General features: G+C 45.5%; 1 protein-coding gene across 1 annotated transcript in view; it reads left to right on the top strand.

The window, feature by feature from the left end:
• Positions 1-5,048: 5,048 nt before the first annotated feature.
• ATP9A (ATPase phospholipid transporting 9A (putative)) overlaps positions 5,049-27,471 on the top strand; it is a 63,603-nt gene continuing 41,180 nt past the window's right edge. Inside the window, exons 1-5 of the mRNA XM_037402298.1 lie at positions 5,049-5,198; positions 16,024-16,168; positions 16,472-16,585; positions 20,137-20,245; positions 27,042-27,100. Of these exons, the coding sequence (XP_037258195.1) occupies positions 5,131-5,198; positions 16,024-16,168; positions 16,472-16,585; positions 20,137-20,245; positions 27,042-27,100 (495 nt within the window). The 5' untranslated portion in view covers positions 5,049-5,130. The remainder of the gene's footprint in view (positions 5,199-16,023; positions 16,169-16,471; positions 16,586-20,136; positions 20,246-27,041; positions 27,101-27,471) is intronic.

Consider the following 27,471-nt stretch of genomic DNA (forward strand, 5'->3'; position numbering starts at 1 on the left):
GATACTCATCTTTGGGGGGGTGGTTTAAATAAATAAGGTGAGGTAAAACAAATGTAGTTTCAAAATTGAATTAATCTTCCAGCATATAAAAAGTCAAACAGAATATTATTCTGACCTTCTGCAGCATTCATGAGGCAAAACCACTGGCGTCCTATGCATAAAACCCTCATTTATTTAGTAGCACAACTGAAAGAAACTGAAGAAAATTTATAGCGTATTGTGCTAAAAAGGTAATGAGTACAATTTGCAAGTGCATTGTCAAAACCACCATCTATTGTTTGAGTGGGAAACTGGCACTAGGACTGGCTCCTTGGGGGAATATCGGCACACCCCCAAAACAGAGTTTATTTACATGTTCTTTAATCAGTGGAGCTTAGAGACCTGGATGCGGTTGAGGATCAGTGAAAGCATTGGAAGGCATCACCTGTGGGTCAGAAGCTGGTGTCACAGGCAGGGAGGAGGCGGTGCTCCACCGCAGAGGCGTGATGGATGGAGAAATGGGGGGAGAAAGACAAAAAAGGGCAGGAAGGCCGTCTTCCAGACCGCTGGGCACCACTGTGGCAAAGGCTCATGGACACAGAAATTTCTGGCTTGATGGAGGCACACCCCACCAGCCAGTTGCATCCATAGGCTGTGCTTTGCCACGCTGAACTTTCACTTGCCTTTGCAAACATGAATGGCAGACCGTAAGGCTCATGACTGTTCAGTGCATAAAACGTAATCCTGCTTGCAAAGCAAGTGTGCTTGTGCTGGGAAAAAATATTAAATCATTCCAATCAGCAACATGGTAGTTTTGTACAACATTTCACATTAAAAATGGGGGCTCAACCTTGGACTTGCCAATAAACAATTTCTGGTTTTGAAATGGGATCTATAACATGCAGTGATGAAAACACTGACAGGATGCGATAAACTTGCCCTACAGGGCAGCCTCAGGGGTGGCCAAGTGGTCCGGCATCGGTTCTAGGACAAATCATTTGGGGGGGGAGCGGGCAGGGGAATAAAACTCTGCATGCTCTGGTGATAATTTAACCACCAGTCCTGGGCCCTGGGAGAAAAAAACATAGATAATGATTTATAATTATGAAAAATAAATCAGTTCCTTTTAATTAGCTGTTGTGCAGTATGCATTCTGCAGCTTGCAGGGTTCCTTTGTGAGCCTCAGGTTCTGTGCTTGCAAAAATGGAGCATAACAGGAAAAAGTCCGTGGCATCAGAAAAAACAAATTAGGTTTTATTTCACTTGATTTAACAAACTTCTCAGTCTGAGGCTGGAGGTTTTCCTTTGGGCATTCCTTCTCAACACGCAAATGAAAATCAAAGGCTTGGAAATCAGGAGAGCATGTACCTGCTGTGAATGGGGAGATCCCATGTAAAATCTTTACAGCAAAGCTAATGCTATGGAAGAAATATGTCAGGGAGGGGGTTTAGCCCACTGGGCTACAGCCTAGTCTGGATCTTTCCCAGTGATTTTCTAACTGAAAATCAAAAACGTTACAATGCAAGGCAAAAAATTAGAGTGCCCTTAAGGGAGGCTTTGGACGTTTGAATCCTCAAATGCTGCAGGAGTAAGCCTGCAGGCTGCAGCCTCACTGTTGCTTGATTTCTGTCACCCTTTGCCAAATTTATTATCCCTGATTATGCAGATACATGTAAACCTGGCTGTGCATTGCTTTGCTCCTCTTTTAGGACTACTGGATTGAGAGTCCCCATACAACAGTCAGTTGTTTCTCCTCCCATGGTGTTGGATGGTGGAGCTGGGCAATGTGCAGAAATGATACGAAGGAAGTTCAGCTGCTCCATGTAAGGGGGGATGTCGTTCGTTTCTGTCTAAAACACAAAGATATCAAGGGCCAAAATGTAGTGCTTGAAAGAATGTTGGCTGTTTTAGAATCCAGTGCCACTTATACCTCAGAGCAAACAGTGATATTTGATAAGTTTTATTTTAATTACAGATTGAGGCTCAAGGCTGGAGGTTAGGATTGTCATTTCAGCCAAGTTATAGCACTAGGCCAGTTGTTTTGTAGCAATGGTGTTATCACTTGCAACGGTTTTGGTCAAGTACAACATCCTGTTTAGGTTCTACAGTAGCTCCTTTTAGTAAATTATCATTTGAAGTTATCTTTCTCTCATTTAAAAAAATACTTCTGCAGTTGAATACGAGAAAAAATGGAGCAAATATGTTTCATAAGCTGAAATGTTTGTGGGAGGAGAAGAGATTTCTATTTCTACTTCAATTGTCCCTATGAGTGGGTAAGAACAGTAGATTAAGCCATAAGAAATTAGAACATGGTATTACTAAATTGAAATACAGTCTAAAGGTCAGTTCTACAAACAGTTTTTGTAATAACACTGCTCTATTTAGAATGGCATTGAAAATATCTGCTTAAACATTCTGGGTACTGGTGCCTGAAACTGGTGTAACTATTAATTACGTTGCTGAAATGTCCTCGTTACAAAATGTCAGGATGACTCTACTTCAACTGCAAAGCAAAAAAATTGAATGACAGTTGCAGTTCCTGTGCTGGTGTAATCCATGGTGTAACCTGAGCTAGAACGCAGCGAGGGCAGGAGAGGAGTGCTACCCGGGGACTCACTCTTCGTTGCTCTTCTTCTGTTACATATATTCTTTGCTCTTCTTTTTTTAATAGCCTTTATTTTTCACTGGGAAAGTACTGTTATTTAAGATTACCTTGAGCTCATTTTAAGATATACTCAAACGTCCCTCATCTTGAAAAAAAAACCAGTCAGTTTGGTATATGTTACTTTTTAGTATGTTAAAGCAAATGCTGATTTGAACTTACAGCGGGGCTTACCCACCCATTCTCTGCTCTTGGTCATTGTGACTGTGGTATTTTAGTTCTGCAGAACCGCGAGCAGTTTAGATGGGCTGTGCAGGCAGATGAGACCTGGCATCCTGGGACTGCAGGCAGCTGTAGGGAATAGCTACAACAATTAAATGAGACACCCATTGTAAGTGGCCTAAATATGGCTGTGTGTGTAAGTAGGCACAGCGAGTCTGGGTTTGGTGAACATTGCCAAGCAGGGTATCTGCTAAATGAAGGGGTTTGCAGACTGTCTGCAAGGGGGTGAGAAATAAACTGGCCGTGCGCAAGAACGGCATTCAGATTTTCTGGTGACCGGGGCTGCAGTGTTAGGCGCTGAGGTGGATGTGTAGATCTGACTGTGATCTTTATCTGCACTGGGCATTTCCCCCATCTGTGTTAGGTGCACCCTGTAAACCTCGGTTTCAAACAGGAAGAAGTTACGCTGGCACGAATGGCAGCCCGCAGCAGGTCTGCTGCCCTCGGCGGGGTGGCGATGCAGGTGGTGGGCGCAAACTGAGAAGGATGGGCAATGCCCACGGCAGCTAGAGCATCCTTACCAAAACAGTAACCTTGTCAGCACGCACGGGCACCTGCCGGCAACAGGCACAGCTACTGCTTGGTGCAGGCAAGGCTTCAGTTGCAGAAAATGTCTAACCCCCATGTTATGATTCCCCTTGGACCAAATCCAGCTGGAGAAGGTCCCAGTCCAAGCCCGTGCCCCCCTGAGGCTGCGGCACTCTCACTGGTGCTGCTTGGCTGTTTGCAGGCTGCGCTAGGCATCCAGTTTCTAATGGGATGTGATTGAAATAAATAAAAGAACGCTGCCAGACAGATGGTTTTTTTCCTTTTGCAGAGCTGCTTTAGAGCACAGCCCCACAGAGAGGAAAGCGTTAGAGGGGAACAGTGAAGCGGGAGGAAGCGATTTGCAAGGGGCTGGGCTGGATCCCCATCGCCCAGCTGTGACACGGGGCAATCCCTAACTATTTACACAGTCTGAAGCAATTTTTTCTTTGTTACTGTTACTGACATTTTTTCAATCACTTGGTGGTTTTCTCCACGGACTTTAACCAAGATCTCACCCGGCTACCAGCACAGTTTCTGTTGACTGACCAGATACCACTAACCCTATTAGACTTCCCTATTTGTGTTTTTCTAGATGTAATTTAACCTTCCACATTTTAAGAAGGATGTGTTATATGAATTTTTGTCTTTACCATTTTTTTTCATGATAGTATTGTCAGGAAAGTGTACTTCATTTGAATAGAACCATTGCAGTACCAGTTTCTAACCCTCCTTATGAAATACATCTTTGCCACAGGGAATTTTGTTTTTCAGGTTTGGATGAAGAATAAGGTCAACAGCATGAAAGGTGCACGAGTGAGTGGTGAGCAGAGTGGAGGTTCTTTAAAGAATTTTTGCTTTTTCCTTTGCTTTCTTGTTCGTGGCAAGGAAGAACATAAGCATATGAAGATGGCAGGAGGAAAATGCCGTGGAGGTAGAAGAGCTGGAGTGGAGCAAGATGAGCGGATGGAGAAGACAGCAGGTGTCAAAGTCACGTTGGGCAGAGTTTAGCTGGGACAGGAACACGAAGGTGGGAAAGGCTGTGGTGGCACCCAGGAACCCTCTCTGATAAAAGTTCTATCAGGTCACACACGTATTTCAGCTTCTGTAGCCCAGTGCTTTTTTTGAATCTGATCTGCATGCTTCGTTTTGATGAAGATTTCATCACCGTGATTGTAAAGCAAAGCTTGAAGTCATAAGAACAGAAGCGCCGAAGCGATTTGCGCCTGCCTTTGCGGAGGACATGTGCATGCGGGACCCGAGGCGCGCACCGCGGGGTGGGTGCAGGTCACGGCGCGGGCAGGGTGCGGGCAGCAGCCCCGCGCGGGGCGGGATGCTGCGGGAGGGCAGCTGTGACTCGCGGAGGGGCGCGGACCCCCCGGCGGGGAAGCCCCGGGGGCGGCGATGCGGGCACGGGGCCCCGGGAGCGGCGCGGGTGGGGAGCGGGGCCGGGAGCGCGGCGAAGGCAGCGGGCGCGGGCGGGCCAGGTGCGGGCCGAGCCGAGCAGGTGCGGGCAGGCGGAGCGGAGCGGAGGGGCGCGCACCGGGCCGGCAAGCGAGGAGCGGACCGGGCCGGGAGGGCGGAGCGCACCGGGGCGGGCGGAGCGGGCGCGGCACCTGCGTGCTGGGAGCCCGGCGGCGCCGAGCCCGGCCCCCTCGGCGGCGCCGCCAGACGGCGGCGGGCCGGGCCGAGGCGCTGCTGGGAAGCGCATCCCGCCCCGCTCCGCCCCGGCAGCTGCGGCCATGACCGACAACATCCCGCTGCAGCCGGTCCGGCAGAAGAAGCGGATGGACAGCAAGCACCGCAGCGGGTGAGCCGCTCGGCGGGGCGGCAGCGCCCGCGGCCCCGGGGCCTCGCTCCTCGCCTGTACCGCGGGGGGCGGGCGGCGCGACCCCCGGCCTCGGGGCGGCGGGGGCTCTGCGGGATGCGCGGGGCGGGCGGGGCGCGGAGCCGCGGCGGAGGCAGGCGGGGGCCGCGGCGCCCTGCGCTGCGCGGCCGCGGTCCGAGCCCGAGGGGGGAGGGGGAGGAGGAGGAGGAGGAGGAGGAGGAGGGGGAGGCAGGCGGGGAGGCAGGCAGGCAGGCGCTGACAGGTTGTTCCTGACGCCATTGCCGTGGCGCGCCCGGGCGGAGGGCAGGATCCTGGCGGGCGGTGCTGCGCTGCGGCCGGGGGCGTGGGGCGAGCGGGGCCAGCCACCGGCCGGCGACGGTAGCCCTTCGGCTGGGCGGGGGACGTGCCCGGCCGGCCCTTGTCCTCACCTCCCTCTCCCCGCGCAGACAAAGCGGAGCCCGGCAGCGGCGAGCGCGGCCGCAGCGCATCCCCGCAGCGGGGGGCGGTGTGCGAGCGGCCCCCGCCCCGCCCGGCCCGGCCGCCATCCCCGCCGCCCCGATCCGATCCGGTCCGCTCCGCGGCCGCTCGCCCCGCGCCGGGGAGCAGGCCGGGAACGGTGTCGGTGGGGCTGTGACAAAGGTCTGTGCTCTGCTCAGCTGCAGCCCTGCCAGCAATACAGCATCCCGGGGGCGCGAGTTTGCAATCTCCCCGGTGTGGGATGTGGCCCTTAAGGAAATGTCCGTATATATTTATACTGGTATCCCCATGCGGGAAGTTCAATATGAAAATCGACCCTTTAACGCTGTTTCGTTAGGAAATTGCACCACTGTCCAGACGCGCTGGTGTGTACGGAGTGTGCAGGTTACCCGGCTGTCAGTTGTGGTGCTTCATCTGTCTCTGGATAATTTGTTCTTTAGATGTGGTGAGTGATATTAGCAAAATAAACCAAAACATCAAAGGAAATCCTGACTGTTAGAACAAGAAGAAATGGATACTTTTCCCTTGGTTTGTTATGGTTTTGGTTGATAGCTTTGATTCAGATCCCTCTGACTGAAATTGTTCTTCACAGTACATTCATTATTGGAATTATCCCTTACTATCACTGCTGTTTCTAATAATTGATGTAGCAATATCTGTGCTAGTTGATGCGACCGGGGAGGTGTGTGTGATGCAGCAAGTAATTCTCCAGCGCCTGTGTCACATGCATCACTGGGCAACTTCCACAAGGTGCAGCCACCGTGGCGTTAAACTTGGTGATGTGATTGAAAGGGATCAGGGAGGAGGTGGAAGCCTCAGAAATTTCTCAGAGCTTCTTGAATGATTTCCTGAAGTTCTCTAATCTCCACCAAGACCCTCTTGGGTATTACGGTGTGGTTAGTAGTGTCTAACAGAAATTGCCCTTGTCTAACCTAAGCTGTGGTTCGTTGCTTGTCAACTACCTGATGAGCAGTTGCGGGGACAATGTTTCCAGTTTTAGCAAGAAATTCTGGCACCGTGAAGTTGTGAAGGAAGGTTGCTTAGGATTTCTCTCAATAGCAGTCTGAATAACTTGGATTTGGCGTTTCCATTTGGTGTGGTAACGCTGTTTGGGGATGGAACTTATTGTATATTGGGAACTCTTGTTTTACTGAGAAGTAACCTGTGATATGTTAGTGTTTTGATTCAATGACGATGTGGAGAGCAAAGCATTGAAGTAGAGCAAATCCAAACCAGTATTATAAACCAAAGAAGAAATCAGCCCGCAAGTCAGGGAGGGTCCCTGGTGTCACATCCAGGATGGAGTCCTGGCAATCCTAAGCCGTAATCAAGACCACCTTTCTTCTGTTCCCTCTGAGAGAAACCCAGACAGCTAGCTGCCTTCCAGGTTATGTTCCCTGATACATATGAAAACCCAGGGATAAGAAAGTCTTGAAGGACTTTACCTTAGACTAGTCCTAACCGTAGTTTCTGCTGTGGGGTTTTACCCCCACCAGTGGGGACAAGTTCTCAGCCAGACATTTTTCTGTGTGTTTTTTTTCAGTTTCTTCTGGAGTGGGGAACTGGTTTCTGTTCAGGTACTTCATAGAAACCTTCATGTGTGTTAACAAAAAGTAAGAGAAGCCTAATTCTCATGTAGGGCAGGTGTCATTCAAGCAGGGCTTTCATTACAGCCTCAGCCTTTAGCATACTTTGAAGAGATGCCAGGGAGGAACTGACACAGTGGCTTTGCAGAAATGAATGATGGCACAGACAGCTGAGATCTGTGTCGAAGAGAAACCATGTGCTTAATAAACCAGTGGGTGAAGTGATTGTTTCTGAGCATAACCTTAATGTGGCTCTTCCTTGCTGCAATCAAAGGCTAAGCTCTAAATTCTGCAGCTGTATGCCTTGAATTCAGCCATGTTCTTCCAAATGCTTTGCAGCGCTGAAACCACGATGAGATCTGCCGGTGGGGAGGGAAGGATCGCATTAGCTGCAGCGGGACTGTTGGCGGCACGGCCAGCGAGTGCCAGCTTCCCAGGAGCTGAGCTCTGCCAGAAGGGAGCTGCCAGCTCCTGAAGCACCTCAGGTGCTCTGTTCAGGCCATGACACAAGTTTTTCCCGAAATAGCTTATGGTCTTAGTCCACAGTCCTGCAAGGCATTTTTCAAAACCGGCAGACTGCTGTGCTCATGCTGCCTCTGAATGTAAAAAGGCCTCGATCCAGAAATGTGGCGGGGAGAATGGAGAATGAGACGGCGGAGCTTTACAGCAACACTTCACGTGGCCATTCCATTCTACGTGCGTGTGTACTCTGGCTCTATTTAAAATGGCAAATTCCATTTCAGAGTCAACAGAGAGAGCCGGGAGCTCCTGCCCTCCATCTGCCTGCGTGTGGGTGTGCCGCGGAGCTGGGCTGTGTTCCCACCCTTGAGCTGTTCTGCACCACGGCGCTTGCTGGGTGGGGAGGGGTGGGCTCGGGACCCCTTCCTGACCCCTTCCTGAGCCCCCGTCTGTCCTGTTGCACCCTCAGAGACAGGGGGACTGAGTCATGTGAAGGTGTATGGAAAGGCTAGGTAGTTGTGCATGGCTTTGCCTTTTTTTTTAGCAATGGAAAATTCTTTATATGCTTTTAAAATAATGAAATGTGAAAGGTTATTTGTATATTAAAGGTGCCAAGGACTGAACAGCACAGCCTGTGAGAAACATAGAATTATCATCGGAGAAATGTGCTTGTTGCAGAAGTAATTAAATATGTTGAAGAACTTCAGCACCGTTTTGACAAATACTACCCCAGTATTAGAAAAATGTGACACTTTTTTTTCCTATTAGGTTTGTTTTACATGAAAAATGCTTATGAAAAGCATTTTTCATTTGTTCTCTCAAATACTTCTCCATAAAAAACACGCTGCGTTTATAAATAAAACCTGCTTCATGGTAATAGCTGTTAATCTGGCGTCTGGTGGTCAATCTGTCCTATTACTGCTTCTTACATCATCACTAAGAATGTGTCTTTGTAAACAAATAACATCCTAAATGAAGTACACAGCAGACCTGTTCTTCAACACCTCCCATTCATTTAGATCCCTGGGCAGATTAAAGGCCAGGTCACTTCCAGGACTCAAAGTTTCGGATACAGTTCACATTGAAAGAGATGCTTTTGAGTGGTTGTGACATTATTTGGGGATTTGTGAGTTGTTTGTTGTTCTTTTTGCCAAGTTATGGTTTAAAATGTGACTAACAACACTGCATAAAGTTTCCCCATATAAGCTGTCTTCATATATTTTTTTCCCGTTCTTTCTGTAAGATAATAGTTTTGAAAAGTTCATGGTGTACAGTGACCTGCTAGTTTACTGTACCTCAGGGGCTATTGCAATACCGTTCCTCAGTGCTTCAGTTGCAGAACAGAAGAAGAAGAAATGTTTAGGAATGTATATTTCTAAACTTTTACAGAAGAATGCTCACATTTCTGTAACTTTGTGATTCCCATTCCTGGAAAGTACTTGCTAATTTTATCAGGATCTCTAAGCAGCAATGTAAACTTTCAGTTGTTTATTTTTAGACAATCTTTCTTTCCCTTTCAAGGACATGATGTTCTGATTTCCTGATGGAAAGTATTTTATTATTCCTAATAATGCCAATAGTTCTGCCAGAAATGGTCACCTTCTTCCAGTGACATTGACCTTGCCCCGAGCAGAAAACTTTGTAGTAGTGTCACAGCCTGAGCAGCCCCTTCACTTAGCATCCTGTGCTCGATAAGCTTGATACCCAAAACGAGGGATGGTATCCAAAGAAACAGGAGATCACAGAACAGTGCAATGCCTGTAAAATTATTTCAGGGAGGAACAAGTGGGCCAACTGGAAAAAGCTGATAGCCCCACTCAAAAGGACTTTTTATTTAATGAGCACCAGGCTAATCTGAAACATGTTTGTGTACTTGTCTGTATGTGCTCAGAGTATTTTGTTTCTGACAAATCCATTCAGTTGGGTACCAGAATTTTTTTTCCCCCAAGGTGAAGACTATTCAGTTTCCAGAGGAGACAAGGAAAAGGCGCCTGGCTGAAATGTTCCTGGTTAGATTCACCACCCATCCTTCTGCCTCTGCTTTCCACTTTGCTCGCAGTATGAATTGTGTGGTGGCATCCCAGCATGTGAGCATCCCAAGTCAGATATTTAGCGGCACGGCTCAGGACTTTGCACCCTGAGCGTGACCATCTCTCCCTCCAGGACAAATCCTTGGTAGCTTCAGAGGCTTTTGCTTTGGCTCCGGTGAGCGTGCAGCAACCGTGTGGTGCCGGCGAGCACTGGGCTGTCACCAGTGTCGTGCCGTGTGTTGTGCCAACGCAACCTGGGGCGGTAATAAAAGCGGCTGTGGAGACCGGTGTTTGCTGGCGTTGCAACGCTGGCACATGTAAGGCAGAGAGGGTTCAGGTAGTGAAACCGTCCTGTCTGCCTGTGACCCTGGGTGGGTTAGTGAAACCTGCCATTCCTCTAGTAAAGCACGATCTGCCATTGCAGCTACTCCTGTTTGTGTAAAGCACTTTGTAAGGATCATGGATGTCATATAAGGATTTTAAAGCAGAACTAATGAGCTTAGTAATGTTTTCTTCCTTAATGAAGTGTAAGACATCATTGAAAAATTAAAAAAACCCACAAAACTACGGCAGTTGAGTATCTTGGGGAGAGGGTGATCAATATCTGCCTGTAAGAATGAGCACGTGGTTCTGTGCTTGAGAAATGCCTGCGTTTTTACCAGACGCTCTTTTTTGAACTTATTTCAACAACCCATGAGCTGGCACTTGTGTAGTCAGTGTGCAGAGGTAACAGTCCCGCTAGCCCAGGGTTGGGGCTGGGGGCTGCTGCTCTGCCCTCACCCAGCAAAGCCCAGGCAGCATAGTGGGTGGCTTGTGGTGCGAGAGGAAAAACCAAGGTCACGCAAGAGGGAAGATTTAAATGCCAGCGCTGGGGTTGACTAGGTGCCTTCATAACCAAAACTCTTTGGGGAGCTTTGAATGGATATGGGATAAAAATCAGCATTTGCTGATGTTCAGGCTTTTCAGGTACGGGTGTGTGTTCCTCGCTGAGCACTACGAGCGCTGGAGGAGGCAGTGAGGCAATGACGTGATGGGATTCCTGAGCGCTGATGAACCTCGCTGGTTAGTGTTGCAACGTGCGACTGTTATTGCTGGTTGTAGTATTCTGTTCGTTGGTTGGACTTTTTTTTTTTTTTTTTAAATTCCTTTATGTTGCGTAGAAACCTCACGCTAAAAGGCTATGTGGGAGGCTTCTTAGTAGAAATGCTGGATAATCTTTACTTGAGCATCGATACTGCTGGTGCTCACCTTCAAAAACTTGCTAGGCAGGAAGTTTTTCTTTTGTTTGTCTAATTAGGTTTTCAGTTTGCTTTCCCTGTGATTCAGGAGGTTGTGAAAACGGTGGCTCTAGCTAGGCAGGAGTTTCAAAAACCTGTTATTTTTACACAGCAGATTCTCCCATGCCCTTTCTTGCTTATACTTGGAACTGCGTTATTTTTAGATTGATTCTCAAACCTTATAGTAACACAGCATTTGTAAAGTGAAATTCTTACAGCAACAAGTGTCTTTGTGGTGAGAATGCTACGAGGGGTCATGGCTTTGGTTGCAGAACGTCTGCTAAATTTTGGGTAATTTCACTTTTGTGCAATTGCCTTCTACTTTGCTGCCTTTGTAGGTGCTGTCGGTATGAGGGGCTGCTGGCTCATTTAGAACCACGCAAGTGTAAGCAATTCTGCAGCGCTAGCTGTTAGCATTCACAGGCTAGTGAATTCATAGCAATTTGGAAAAGGAAAGACTAAAAGCAATATAATTAGATGTAAACCATTGGGCAGAGCACACTGTTCTTAAGGTAAAATGTTCCGGTTAGTTTGTGGCATTCATTTGCCATTTTCTGATATATTCATGAAGGAAAAAATGCTGGTAAGTCATTGAACTTATTAAAATATCTGGAAGTCTGCTTTGGAGATTTAGGTATCGGTTTGAAGATCTGCCCAGATATTTGGAAAGTTCTTTGGAGCATATCAGTGAATTTCACTTTGTAAAAAAAAAATTCCCAGCAAAAATAAAAACCCTATTAAATTATAGTAGTACCCTCTTTAAGCAATGTCCTATTGTAAATATTATGATACAGGTGTGTAGCTGTTTTTGCTGTTGACTACAATCCCTAGAAGAGGCCCAACCTAAAAAATAAACAAAGGTAACTGGTTTCAGATGTCTGATTACAAGGACCAACTGACCCTCTGTAACTGGGAAGCACGCTGGGATGAAATGGGGGGTGTGCACGCCAGGTTTTCTCCCTTGGGCACAGCCTTTTATTTGGAGCCTTATCAAAGAGGCCATTCTGAATTCGCAGTCATTAAAACATGGAATCAAGGCTAATCTTGTGTGGTTTTCTCCATCATGAAAGAAGGAAAACCACTTCTTTTTCCTTCCCCCCACCCCCAGAACATAGCTGTTTTCTGTTGTGAGCCAAACACTACCATTTGCACTATTTCCCATTAAAATATATTTGGGATACAAGTGATTATTTGTCTTGGGTCTTCATCTGCAAACACAAAAGAAAACTGCAATTAAAAGGTATCAAGCTAATAAAATATACTTCTGAAGTAGCATTTAGGAATTTGAGTGTTTAACACCAACTTTGCTGCTTATCTCATGTTAGTGACTGCCTTTTAGATGTGTTATACACAACTGTGAGGGGGAGGAAGATCTACTAGTTAGTTTTTCTTAAGAAAAAACGAAGTGTGTCGATTTGACAAAAATTCGTAGTTTCAGGGGCAAGTGTAACTTTTTGAAGTGGGTTACATTTAGGGTACTTTAATTATACTTTAACTATACAATTTACTGCCTAGGGACCAGTCAAAGATGGAAGTCCTTTGCCTTGGAAATGTTACAAAAGCAGAAGAACAGGCAATGTCCCTGTGTGACGATGAGCAGAGATGGTGGTAGCGCTGCTGCAAGGCTGTAGGAAGTCAGATGCCTCTTGTAGATACTTGAACAGTAAGGCCTCTCCAATTATTTTATTCCAGTAATTTGACTGAGGCGTTCATTGCTATCAGGTTTTTAAACTGTTCCTGTTACCCACAGTGTTTATTTCTGTCAGATTTTCTCGCAGTCTCCTAATTTTCTCCTCTTCAGCAAATGAACAGTGTACAAGTCAGAGCTGACAACTTGCAGAGGCTTTGATGAAGCTGCCCCCTACGCAGTCAGGGGTAACTGTGTGTAGGTGAAAGCAGTAGGACAGCTATCGGAACCGGGGGACCTTGCAAGGACTCTGCTTTTGCAATGGAGGGTTTGATACCTGGAGCTGATAAGAGACTATCTGGCACCAGACAAAACTTGTGGTTTCATGTTCCTTCGGTACCGACGTGTGGGTGCTGTGTAGTGCTCTGCTGGCTTGTCAGTATTTCTGTCTCAGAGCTGCTTTGGGTGAGAAAATCTTCTCTCCTGTTTTCGAGTAGCATCTGTACACTTACGGCTTAGGGTGTTTTTGAGTGCAGGCTGGAGAAAATCCACCTTTTCAGGCTCGTCTGTCACTCTTCATGAAATATAGTAACGTCAGAGTAATTTGATTATGCAAAAATCCTTTTATCTAGTTTTAAGAGCCTGTGAGAAATTATCTTGCAAGTCAGCCTTGTGAAGTTAATGCCTACATCTGCTTGTGGAGCACTGAATCACATGGCAACACCTTTTCTATACTTCTGGAAGCAAAGTTGATTTTTATTCCTGTTCTGTACCAAAGAAACTGACATAACTGATAACGCTGCTTTCTGTTCACTTGCACCCAGCAGGGCACAGAACATAAAAATGGTATCTTTGTAGGAAACCACCTCCCGTGTGGTGAGTTGTAAATCCCGTTTGTCGTGATGCGTGTGTCTTCGGGCAAGACTGCGAATTCAGGAGCTTTGTGTGCTTCCTTAAACAGCTCTTTCCATCGGTTAGGTGTGTATTTAACTGAACTTTTGTGGGAGAATGCCGTGATTCAAGAACAGATCTTCGCAGCAGTTGCTGGAAAGATGTTTGTAAGGGCTCCAAGGCTGTTGGTTATCAATCCGGCTGACGCTGGCTTTCCCGAATGTCAGTGACATTCAGTAGGTCTGTTTGTAAGGGAACGAGGGGGACTGGCTTTCAGTAAGAAGCAGTGACAACAGAAAAATAACCCTTCTGGGGCTTGGGAGGGGACAGCACCGCAGTTCTGAGCAGAGGGGCTTTTCCAAGGACAGGAGGGACTGCTGATAAGTCCTTGCATCTCCCACGAAGTAACCAACCCTCGGATTCATCGCCTCAAGTGAGGACTCGTTGCACCGACCAGTGCCCAGTTTTTATTTGCTAAAATTTGTGTGAGCGCAGCGGATTTGGTGGCCGCAGCAGCAGGCTGGTGGCCCTGTGAGGCGCCTCAAGCTGGGGTCCCCTGGCCGAACCGTTGCTGAACGCGCTGCACCTTCATCCTCCGTGTTTTTCCAGAGAATAAACATTCCCTGTCACCTCCCTCCACCGTCTTCTGGTTGAGCAAAGCACCGTCTACCCTGAAGTTTGTAGGCCACATGGTGGTTTCCAAAACAGGGCATACCGTTTGGTGATGTGTGACACCCAGCTGTGTGCTGGGGGAGGTTTTGCCTTGGGTAATTTCAAATATGGGCACCGCGTTGCTGTGGCTGGGATTTATTATTGACTGTGGTGAGTCCTGAGGTCCCCGACAGCAGTGGGGAGAGGTGGGGGCCCTATGGTGCGAGAGAGGTGACACACGCTGGGGGCTGGAGGGGCTAGCTCAGCAGCTTCAGCATCAGCATCACCTGTGCCCTCCCGGGGAGAAGAGGGACCGCTTTGGTAACCCTGTCAGTTCGAGTGAATGTGGTGTGGTTTTCCTGAATTCCCATGTAACTTCTAGCAGAGGCCAGGAGTGATGTTAAATAAATGGATTTAATGTAAGCCCAAGTTGAAAAAGTAAAAAAACCAGCATACCAATGCACTCATATTTTATTTATTTATGAACAGTTTTTGGAAAACTGGCATTACAAGGTGTCCAGCTCAGCAATTACTTCTTATAATGGAATCGTGACAATATTTAATAGAGTAACAACAGAGATGCTGCTGACAAAGTAGACAAAAATGCAGGGAAAAAAAGTTAGAGGGAAGTTACATCGGACTAGTCTAAAACCAGGATGAGCTTGAATTCCTGCAGCGGTTTCGCTGGCAGCCTGGGTTTGTGGCACCGAGTCCGGGCACTGGCCGGCACGCATGGCCCCACGGCAGGACTCCCACCTTGGGAGCTGAAAATATGAATTACTACAGCTGAATTAATTGAGACAAGGTAGCTGGATCTGCGGTGCGTGCCCTCAGTCAATGAGAATGTGTGTTATTCATTAGTGGATAACATACAATTTGCCATTATCATAAACAGAGCTAATGACTGTAATGCTGTGTAAAAGTAAAATCAGTAATCACTTAGTATCTATTTTCAGATTTCTCTTATGGTTTCGTTTTTAGAGGATTATAGATTATTATTCCTTGGTAAGACCCTTTTGAAGTGAAAAAAATTCAAATATGCAAATAGTGAACCCTTCTGTTAGAAGGGTATGCATTTCTATGAAGTAGGGGTTGCAGGGAAGAAGGAGAGAATCTCTGTCTCCATCTCTTTCCTTTAGGACATAGGAGATCACTCTATGTATATGCCTTCCTGGTTTAAGTTCAGTTTGTAAATGGGAAAGCCTGGAGTTCCATACACCAGCAAGGAAACAAGAACCCGTAGAAAGCACCTGTTACTACTTTTTTCTTGGGAGCTTTCTGGCATAAAACCTGCAACCCAGGCTGGGTGCGAAGGGTCCTTTGCACTGCTACCCCACGCCTCCTTGCTTCCCAAAGCCCTTCTGTTGGCAGGAGGCAGAAGTTCTCCCAGCAGCTGGCACTGACTCGGTGCAGTGATGGGCTTGGTCTGTGCTTCTCTACGCATCAGCTCCTTGAAATCCAAAGGAGGTGCCACCCCAGCCTGTGTTGCTGCAGGCACGTTTCTGGCGTCGCCGCAGTCCTGCCCAGCTCTGAACGTGTGCTTGTCCAATGTTTTACCAACAGCTCCGACACCGTAGGAGAGTTTTGCTCGCTGTAGCAGGCGGGGTGTCTGTGTTGGAAGGGCAGGCTCTGGGTGTTAATGTGCTGGTAGTACAGTGGGTAAGGGCCAGGTGAGAGGTGATGAGTGACAGGTGAAGAAGTGATGCTCAGCTCTTCTGCCTGGCAGGTGGAGAAGGTTTGGGGTACACGTGTGCGAGTCAGAGAAATGTGATTAAAAATTAACTCAATTAATTAATGTTCCTACTATAGGTGTTGTGAGTGCTTAAGATGCTGTGGGAGGAGAGACCCGAGGCCTCGTACGGTTTGGCTTGGCCATCCAGAGAAGAGAGACCAGAGATACCCTCGCAATGTGATCAACAACCAGAAATACAACTTCTTTACATTTCTCCCTGGGGTAAGTGTGAAGAAAGTTGTTTTTCATCACCCCGCCCCAACGCTTTCCCCAATTTCAGTGGGTGCAGAAGCTGGAGGAAGTAGTTAATGTTTGGGTTGTGTTTGGTGCGCCTCTGCCTTAGGGCAGCTGCAAACAGGCACGGGTCTGTCCTGAGTGCCCAGGACTACTTTAAGACTGACCTAAGTTGGCATCTAAACACTAGAGGAGCATGCAAAAATGTTTCTGGTGCTTAGGTCAATATGCATAACTTATGAATTCTGCTAATCTCCTCCCTCTGGTTTTTTTTCTCTATTTTTTTTTTAGGTGTTGTTTAACCAGTTCAAATACTTCTTCAACCTTTATTTCTTGCTTTTGGCCTGCTCTCAATTTGTCGTTGAAATGAGGCTTGGAGCACTTTACACATACTGGGTTCCTCTGGTAGGTCATTTAAGGTTTATTTATTCAAGAAAGTCTCAGTGTTTGACAAAATTTCTTGTGCTGCCTTTTCTGTAGGGTATAGGTTTGCACCTTAAATAATTCCGTTAGCTTCCTTCAGGCCCGCGCTGTACATGGTGCAGCGTAGATGTGTCTGTTCTGGCCTCAAGCTTTATTTTGTAGAGGTTTGACAGGGATGTGAGAGGACTCTGCCCCCAACTTGTTCATCTGCGGGATGCTAACAGGCGCAGAGCTCTTGCTGCTGGCCACAGGGGCTGCGAGGGCAGCAGGGCTCCGTGAATAACAGCAGAAAACAAATGGAGGCTGGTGCAAATATATTTCCCTGGCAATGTGTGTGTGGTTCACAGCTGCCTCTGAACCTAGGCTGTGCTCGTGGAGGGTCTGTGTGGGGCACTGCGCCCTCCCGCCGTGATCCGTGCTCGAGGGAGCCTGGACCAGCCTGGCATCTGCAGCAGAGGACCGAAGGGCACCTTTCAAAAGTGACCTTAATGAGCAGCCATATGCACAATGACAGCAAATTATGCTCCCCTGCCAAACAGTTTGACCTGTGGCCTTGGGATAGGTCAGCGGGCTGCTTCATACTCTTAACTACATTGTAAAAAACCAAAACCAAAACAAACAACCAAAAAAAACCCCTGAGGACCCCCCCTCCACAAACTTCCTACGCAAAAATATATATATAGAGACATATTCACATTCGCCCAAGGTGCGGGCACTCCTTCCTTCTTGTAAGCTATTTGCCTTTTTTTTTTGATAGCTGTGTGTTTCACCTGAGACCAAAGGAAATCGATAATAATCAGTTTTGCAGCAGGAACTCCAGTGCTGTCAAAGGACAGAAAGGGGAATAGTTGCATAGAATGGGCTTCTAAAATCTGTAAAATGCACTGCATGAGCCAGTTACAACTGCTTAAATGCTTAAATGTAGGTACCTATATATTTTTTCTTTTGTGCAAGTAAAACTCTTTATTTCTCTTTCTGTGTGAATAACTTCTCTGCTGCACTTCAGCTCATAGAATTGTAGAATAATTTTGGTTCAGAGGGACGTCTGGTCCAACTGTCTGCTTAAAGCAGGGCTGTCTTTAAACTTAGGTTGGTTTTACTCATCTACATGAGTTTTAAAAATCTCCCAAGGATAGACATCCTTTTTACTCCAAAGAAATGATGGAAACCCAGCTGAAAATTGATTTTAAACGCACAGGGCTCTTTCTAAGACTCTACTTGTGCACTGATTTGAGAAATGGTGGTGGTAAAAATGCGTGGCTCTATTGAGGGAGCTGAAGAGGGGCAAAGGACATTTTTCTTGCCTTTTAGCCTTTCAGTACAGTGAAATCCCTGGTAAAAGCCAGAAAGAAGTGAAGGGGGCAGCTGTGGGACATTGCTGCTAAAATTCTGTTTGTATTAAAGCCTGGACCGCACTGAATTCTCTCTCGAGTGCGTGTTGCATTGCGTGTGCTGTATGAATCTAATGCTGGTTTCATAAGGTCCTGTCCTATAGAAAAAGCACCCAGAGGATATCTCTCTCTGCATTTTGTATAGGCAGTTGTGACTTGTCTGTGCCGGGTGAGCAATTAGAATTTGGCATATGAGCTGCCAGAAAGCAGGATAAGAAAGGTCTTTGTTCATTACTGGCTGCTAATACGAGTGTTGGGGATGGAATGACATGTGAGATGACACAGTGAGTCGGCACATGTGGGAATATTTTGGGGTGATTATCTGAAGACTCTTCAAACAGCTGAAACATAAGTTGAAAATAACTGATGCTTTTTTATTTTGTTTTGGAAAGGGGACAGGAATTTCTAGCTAAACGCACAAATGCCACTTGTAAATAGAAGAGGAACGTTCATTCTTTTCTTGATTTGTTGGTTATGGGAAAGAGGTCATCCACAGTGGTGCAAAACAGATGGTTGTGGTCCTGAACGCTGTGGGATGAAATGCTTCTCTGAAAATTTTGTATTAATGGCTTTTTACTTTCAATGGTAGTAAGTACAGGATTGCATACAGGCAGGTTTTAAAAAAAGTAATTGCCCGTCCTTGGGTCTCTTCATGTGTCTGCATGTTTAAATACTGCAGAAACATACTAAATAGCATTTCAAGACTGATACTAATTAATCCAGATCATACATTTAGACGCATATGTATGTACTAGAATTAGGGACTGTTCAGTTTTATTATAGGATTGTGAGAGTTGGCAGATGAAGTGTACCTCAGCATTTAATAATTAAAGAACCTGCTGTCCTTCAGTCTTAGTAGCTCTTAGTTCAATCTTCATCATTTTTCTTTGTTTTTAAAAAATGGGGGGATGTGAATTGTTATTGTGGTATGTATATGTGGTGTTGGGTAGTGTTAGCAATGCTCCAGAGCAAGGCTTTCCTGAGGTGGTTGTGGAGTTCAGGTTCCCAAGTTCTTTGTGCCCAGCTTAACGACTCATGCACACAATTTTTGGAGGTGTGTGCATAGCTGTTCTTTCTAAAGATGAAGCTACTTAAAGTTGGAACTTGCAAACCACTGGCAAAATCTCCTGTTTGGGCATTTACAGGTATTTTAATGTGCTTTTCATGTAACCCGGTATTTTAATGTGCTTTTCATGTAACCCTTAGTTTCTAACATCACCCTGCCCCCTTTCTAAAATAAAAAAAAATTCTTATTGACAGAGATGAATCAGTACATGCTTGAAATTTTCAAGAATGCAGGGTTTAAAAAGTTCTTTTTTCTTCTGTAATGGATGAGGAGTGTTTTAACTGTTCAGTGAGTCTGAGCTGAATAGTGCCTAGTAAAAAAAATTGACTTAGTGATACTAGCCCTGTAAAGAATTGTTTTGCAATTATATTTTTTTGTATAGTGAAGAATATGATATAGGCATTTTCCTCATGACAGGAGGAAGTTAAATGAGTGCTCATACCCACGGAAAAGCAGGACTGAAACCCTAATTAGACAAATGTGTAATACTATGAGTAGTTCACATTAAATATATTTAGAATGCTCATTTGTGTAGGCTGAGTGTGTGTATAAGTGCACATCAGTACACACATATTATATATCTATATATTTAAAAAAGGATTATGTAAATTTATATATAGATTTCTATATGAAGAAATCTCACAGATTAGGTGAGCTGACTTTTATAGCTCAGTGGTGGAGGGAATACTGAGATTTGAGGGGTCCTGTCTTACACTGGACTTTGAGTAACCCCTCTCCGTCTTGGTTACTCACCTGTGAAGTGAGGTGAAATAAGTTGTTTACACTCTGTGGATAAACTGCAAAGATTTGCTTGGGGAGGTACTGGCAGAGCATCACATTAGAGCTGAGGAACAACCATATTTTTGTAAGCAACAAGTCTGTGGCCGATTTGCTGTTGGGCGTTGTGCACAGCAGTGACTACCATCACCCTAATGATTTAGCGAGAGAAGACAGAGTAAGGAAATGCAGACTGTTGGCGTTGGTACTGATAAATATTGTTCTTATTAGAGGCAGATGTGATTTTTTCCTGACCTTTTCATCCATTCTGTTCCCCGCCTTTCCATGCCCCTTTTTAGGGATTTGTGCTTGCCGTTACCGTCATCCGAGAGGCCGCGGAGGAGATCAGATGTTACATGCGCGACAAGGAAGTGAACTCGCAGATCTACAGCAAGCTCACAGCGAGAGGTCGGCGCGGCGGCTCCAGCGCGCCTGCTGCATCCTGGCGCGGCCGCCGCAGCACCGGGGGTTGCAACTCAATCAAATGCTGCTGACAGTCAGAGAAGCAGAGTTCAAGGAATGGGGAGGGGGTTATGGGCTCGCAGGCACGTGGCTTCGTGGCCACGCTGCTGCTCCTGCCACTGCAGAGGCCTCGGGGGTCGGGGTGGCTTCTCATGGATGGCTCCTCGCTGGGCTTTGCTGAGGGTTTGCTAGGGAGATGCGTAGCTAATGCAAGGGGTGTGCGTTTGAATTGCTTCAGATAACCTCAGAGCATCATCTTGGTGGCTGGAAGCATGGAAAGCAGGCGGCTGGGGCATTTACACGCACAGGAGCCTGCGTCGTGGGTTGGGAATTGCTGCAGCCAGCACCAGGCAGGGGTGAACTGCCAAGCAGCTGATGTGATGCTTCTAAACCCTGTTTGCTCTCAGCTCTGGGGTAGACCAGAACTTCTTTCCCAATTATCCTTTCTTGGTGCATTGGAGTCGCCAAAGAAAAACTGGATCTGAATTTCCCTAGGTTGTGGATATTTCCAGAAGGGAAATGTGTTTTCCTTCCTGCAGAGCTGTGACGTGGGAGAAGCGCTCCGTAATGTTGCATAGGTGCAGGAAGGGAGAGGCAAATACAGCAAACAGCATAGTAAGAAGAAAACAAGAATGGAGCTATAGTAGATGTGATATGTTGTTCAGGGTTTTTTTCGTTTATTTTTCTTCCAGTTTTGGTAATAGTGCATGTCTTCTCCTTGCACGCGTTTTTTGCTTGTTCACCCTGTCTGTAAGAGAGACAGATGTAAGAAGGATTCCTATAAGCTACCAATTCATATTCTTTAATGGAAATAACAAATGTGTGCTTAAAGGGAGGAGGATCCACATAGGCAGGTAATTTGCAAAAGGACTTTATTAGAAGAATTAAATCTAGGTCTGTGACATTGTCAGAAGGTGGTTATGCAGAGGGAGATTCAGCTAATGAGGGTGAAGGTGGGCTGTGTTCTGGTGCCTGGGACTGGGGACCCGGTCAGCACAGGTACCACGAGTCATAGGTAAGCACAAGTACTCTGTACCGAAGGAGCTTGTGAGTGCATGTGTTAAATTTAAGGGGACTTGCTTGACATACTGACATGTTCCATCACTTACTGAATATGCAGTACCCGTTGAGTTTCATAGTTTTTTCTGGGTTGTACCAGGCAGGGAGCCTACATCATACAAATCCTTTGCTAAAAGAGACTGTGATACGTTTTCACATCCTGTGTTTGTTTCTGTTAGCAGTGACTGCTGGAGTTCCTCAATAGTGCTAATATCTTCTCTTGTATTTTTTTGTATACATCATCTTTACCCCCTCTCTCCAACTGCTGAGGAGTTTGGAGACCTCGTTTGTAAGCGAGCCCAGGCTGCAGCTCAGCTGTGCCTGATCCCTGGCTCTGGCCATTGTTTACAGCTGTGCCCTACCTAACAAAGACATTTAAATTCTCATTTGAAAAATGGAATGCTGCCTCACTATGGAGTTACTCCTAATACCATGACAATGATGGTGAGGCCAGGCTTTTGTTTTTAAAAAGGGACTGAACTGAATTTACGCAAGTTCTTTTTTTTTTAAATTTCCAGTTTCTTTGCTATAAAAGTTTATACCTCTGCATTAAGGTGCAGCAAACTAGGTGTAGTAAAAATATGCTGCTTTCAACACTTGCACTTTTGAGAATAAGGCTGCTTTATAAATGTAATTGCTTAAGGCTGTATATATTTCTCATGCTGGGAATTATGAGGGAACTCCAAACTAGGGAGTTTTGAGTTTCTGAATATTAAATCCCCTTTTAATAACGTGTTCTTACTACAACACTTAAAATGCTTGGCAACCAACAAAAGCCCCATCCAAGAGGGGTGTACTACATCTATTTAAAGATATAAAAGAGTTGCCTTCTGGATTCTATTCAATGATCTATAAGGGGCCTGACCTCTCCTTTAGTTCTTTTCATATTGCTATTATGTTTCCCATGAATGATTTCCCTTCCCCCCGTCCTTTAACTTTTCTAATTTTGTGAAAGAAACCAAGGAGGATTGGCAGCTGGGCACTAGCTGAAAATCTTAAGCCACTTTATTTAACACAAATTTGGGGCGGAAACAGAAATGAGACTCTCTAGCAGAATAGTTTAGAGTAGGGAAACCACACAAAATTATTTATGCTTGTCTCTTGGTTTGGGAAGAAAAGTAATTTTCTCTGTCTCACTGAATCTCGGTACTCATGCTTTTCAGGAGAACATCTACTTTTCCACCAATTAAAACCTTAGCACCTCTGAGAGTCACCTAGGAGCAGGGAGGTACCTTGGGAGGCCACCATGGCTGGGGGATGGACGAGTGTTGGGTTTATGTTATTGTGTCTGTTAGTACAGTTAAATAAAAGTAGGCAAGCTTTCATCAGGTCAGAAGCAGCAAATACCAAAATAAGCTGATCTTAACTATTAATTTTCAGTGTAGCTGACAAAACTCCAGGTAGGGCTTGCATTGGATTGTTTATGTGCTGTTCTGGAGGTTTTTTGTTTGTTGAATAGTGTGGTTCGTGCTCCAGGATATTGGCAGAGCCCTGTACCGAAACGGGGCAGTGCAGGAGGGTGCTGATGCACAAAAGCCACCTGAAATGTTGCTATATAATTCTTTTAAAACTTCACAACAGTTGCCCCTCTAAAGCCAGTGTTTTGGGGGAGGGGGGGTTAGGTGAGGCTTGACACTGAGCACTGCTGTCTTGAAGATTGGATATGATGGATCTAATGGAGCACTTTCTCCAAACTGTTTTTATTTCTTCAGAGCATTTGCGCTAAGCTGCAGTTAAGGTGGCTGGAGAACGGTTTTCCCCACCTCCAACGCCGGCCTCCCAGCACAACCCCACAGATGTAAAAACATCCTTAAGTCTGAATGAAGTCAGGGAGACTTAAGCACATGCCTGTGTGCAGTTTTGAATAGGGATAGAAGTAAGCCCAGACTTCAGTGCTTTCCCGAATCGGGACCTTCTTGTCCCCTTTGTGTGCGGCTCCTGGCGCCCTGTGCGGACATGGCTCTGCCGGCCAGGAGCTCTCCAGCTCCATCCATCCAGCTCCATACACCTGGCAGCCTGGCCCCCACCCCGGCTGGGGGGATGGATTTGCACCTTGGCTCCTGTACATGAAACTTTTTTCATGGACTCTTCCTTGTTAAGCTTTTTAAGATTCACTAAGCTGCTTGCTTTGTGGGGAAAAAGGAAGAATCCTCTTTGGATCACACTGTATTTTGAATATAGTTGCTGAATTCCAAGGACTAATCGTTTTGAAGGGCAGCATGAGGCAGCGTAGACAGCAGTGTATTTTCTGTGTTCCTTTATTTTACGTAACACCCCCCCCCCCCCCTTAAACCTCATTTCTCTTTCTACTGATACAATCCGTCTGTGCTCTAAAATGATGAAATGAGCAAACTTCTGGAAAGCATTTTTTTTTTTTTTTTTTTAATAGAAAGCTCTCCATTTAAAGGACAGTTGTTTGGATTGTAATAAAAATAATCAAATTTCAATCCCCTATTCATAACCCTACAAGCCTCCTTGTGTTCAGAAGTCTGTGTGCTGACTTTTTGCTTGATAGAAAGCTAGAACTGTGCTTGCAAATTCTTGGTTTGTTTTTTTTCTCGCACAGCCCCCCTCCCTGGGTAACACTGCATAATAGAGGGAAACTCCACAGAAAGAAATGGGAAGAGACCTCCTACTGAGGGGTGCTACTTAAGATACAGATCATTGGCATTTACCAGCCATATAAAAACAATATTTTCCCAAACCCTCTGAGTCCTGCTCCACAGTTTATATAGCATAAGGCTGCAAAAGCCAAAAGTTTGGTGCAGCACATCCAAATGACCCCCCCCTTTTTTTTTCCCCAGATGCATTTAACTTGTTTTAATAAACCTCTGGCTTCATCTTTAATTCCAAATGAAGTGTTTTGATCTATACTTTAGTGAAGCTCTGCAGATCTATTGTGAAATCTTGACTTAAATGCTCACATGGTAGAAAAAAGGCATCTCTTCTGGCTAATATACTTAATGCTAGAAATACTTTGCTTTACGGGGCATCCATCACACTGCAGATTTGGTGATAATTTCAAAGACCAGAGCTTAAGTTGGAACAAACTGTCTGCATTTTAGTATGTTTACCTTTTTGTCTTTAAAAAATAAATCGGGATGCAGCAAAGAACGAAACAAATACCAATCAAATTTTAAGAACAGATTTTTTCTTTTAATGAGATATCAAGACTAGTCACTTTTTAAAACTGTGTTAATTACTAACTTGTGTTCTGATTAACTTCATAAAATATAAAGTGGAATCATTGTAAATGCTAAGGAAACGTGTATTTAGAGGAAGCACTTCTAGATGCATTTGTAAAAGCAGTACTTTATTTTTACAAAAATGGTTTAATAGCAGAGCAATACTGGGAAATGGAGCAGTTGCGTTATTAGCTAGTTTCTTAATCATGCATGAGAAAGCATCTAATGTTTAGGAGGTAGTTTCCCCACAGAAAGAAAAAGGAATTACAGAATTCCCTAGATCAAAATAAAACTAATTCAAGTAAGTTGCTTTATGGGAGTCCAGAGTCAAAGGAAACATCTGGTCCCGCGCCTTCTTAGCAGGACATGTGGTACATACTGCAGAGATGTCATCCGTGAGAGGCCAGGAGTATGGCTGGAAAAGCAGAATTAGCTTTGCTACCTATAAAGGGCATCTCATTTATATGGGAGTTATAAAAATGTGTATTGGTTAGAAAAGTCCTCGCTTTCTTTTACCTTAAAACAGCTGAGGTTGGGAGGTTTATTGAACAAGACAAATCTGCTCCAGCTGCTTTGATTTTTCTCAGATTGGAAAAATTTTAAAGCAGATGATGCTGTTTTCAGAATAATGATTTACAAAGCCTTTTATGTGCACAATGATAGGAAATCATCACGTTGTAGCTTTGCCCAGGTGCTAATTTTTCTTTTCCAGCCTGAATTTACATTGTTAAGAAAAGCACTACAAAAATAAGTTTCCATTCCTGAACCCTGTGTGGGTAGTGCTTCCAACCCTGACAGTCACCAAATAAATCCTTGTGATCTTTAAGAGAAATACATGAAATACGGTTAAACAAATCCACCTCTCCTTGCAAGAGCTTTTTTGCACAGTGGTTTAGGAATTGCTGTGCTGTGTGGGGAGAGCACACAGGGGTTTTTTCACCCCCCCCCTCCTTTGCACAGGAGCATATTCAAAAGCACTTTTTGTTGTTTTGTGAATAACCGTATTAAAAGGGGAGGAAGAGATGTTATCTGTCAGACCCTTTTAGTGTCATAGTACCTAACTTTGTATAGCCCATACAGAAGACTGCCAGGGATGCTTTTTTGGATCCTCTTGGAGTGCGGCTTTTCTTTTCAAGCCTCCGCGTAATGGACTCTTAATCCCCGGTATGCTTCCTGCCCTGGTAGAGATGTCTTTAGCCCAACATTCATTTTGTTTACCTTTTTTTTTTTAAAAAAAAAACTAAAACTCTTACAAGGCAAACCCCAGAATCTGCGAAAGACCTATAAGATATTTGTGAAATGGGCCATGACTGCTTATAATTTGTAGGAATAATTACAGCATGTAAGGAAGTCTGCATTTATTAGCAGCAGTGATGAAGCATGTTGTTAAGCACACAGTGTGTCACCAAAGCAGCAGGCTGCCGGGAGCCCAGAATGGCTTTCATTGTTAATTTGGAGCAGAAACAGTGAAGCATATCCTGAGAAGGATGCTAATGAAGGGACTGCCAGTAGTAAAATCCTAGTGACCTTTGTGCTTTGTGCTAATTTCTATTCCCCCTCCCTTCCCCCTTCTGCTTTCCCCCTGAGCTGCTATCTGGCCAGTTAGCCTGTGAATTTCAAGGTACAGTAGGGGTGTTGTCCGTGCCGGGGTGAGCTCCACGTGCCTCCCCCACTTCCACTCAAATCACAGCAGATTAAAGAGGCTTTTGTTGAAATATAACAGACAGACACACAGAGGCAGGGTTCAAATTAACTGATTATAAATCACTAGTTCACCTGAGAAGCCAAATCTAGAGCTGGCTAATGATTTGAAATTACTAGTCAATTGTTAAATTAATCCCCTGTTTTAAAGCAACTGGGAAATGTTTGACAGCTGCAAAGAAATAAATATTTATGCGTTTTCTGTAGAACCCGTGCTCTGCAGGGCTTGGTCGGGCTGTGTCCATGGAGAGGCAAAGGAGAGGTGGTAGAGCTGAGCTGTGGCATGGAAAGAGCCTGGTTTTTAAGATGGGCCCATTGTACTTGTGGCTTCCAGGTCTTGGCTTGAGAGTTGAGCTTTAAATTTGCAGCCACCTAAGGAAAAGGAGTCGAGAGTTGATGGTTCCCTGTTGTAACTCTCCTCTTCTTGCTCTGTTGTCTGCCTGGTGCTGGAAGTATTTTTGAATTGCTGGGTTAAGCAGTACAGGAAGGAGTTTACAGGCTTGTTCGGGAGTCGTCAGTAGAGTGAGCAGGGGGTCACGCAGCCAGGGCTGAGGTCTGGAGCTCTCAGACAAGAGGCTTTCAGCCGTTTTCACAGATTGAGCCCTACTGCTGTACCCAGTGAGAGCAGTGGGCTTGGTAAGTCTTTACAGGGCAGCGCTGCCCAATCCTTCTGGTAGAAACGTTACCCGTTTTCTGCGGAATAGTGAAGTGGGAGGGAGGGAGGTAAGGAGCATCACGGAGCACCCACGAGGCCTGCCCTGCTGTTGCTCTAATGCACTGATATCTTTCCTTTGCAGGGACTGTGAAGGTGAAGAGCTCTAATATACAAGTAGGCGACCTCATCATTGTTGAAAAGGTTAGCCTTTATGTGCACCTTTTCTGTGTAAAGTACTTTTTTTGCAAGACCATAGAAAATGAGATATTCTGAAGTCGTATTTGTTTTGCGATAGGCTTAGAATGTCAAGTGTTGAACACTAGTTACAAAGTTTAATCATTTTGCAGGGTTCCCCCTCCCCTGCCACCACCCCACCAAAATACCATCATTATCTTTACAAATGAGAGCAAATCTGTAGATACGCACCTATAACCTGATTTTTTCACTTACTTACACTACAGCAAGATAAAAAGTCTCCCTGGTCCTGTCTCTGACTGTTGGACACAGGTTAAATACCTGATACAAATGCAACATCCAGATGTTGCTTTGGGTGTAAACACCACAAGTACTGG

This window comes from Falco rusticolus, chromosome 10 (genome assembly GCF_015220075.1).
Source record: "Falco rusticolus isolate bFalRus1 chromosome 10, bFalRus1.pri, whole genome shotgun sequence".
Lineage (NCBI taxonomy): Eukaryota > Metazoa > Chordata > Aves > Falconiformes > Falconidae > Falco > Falco rusticolus.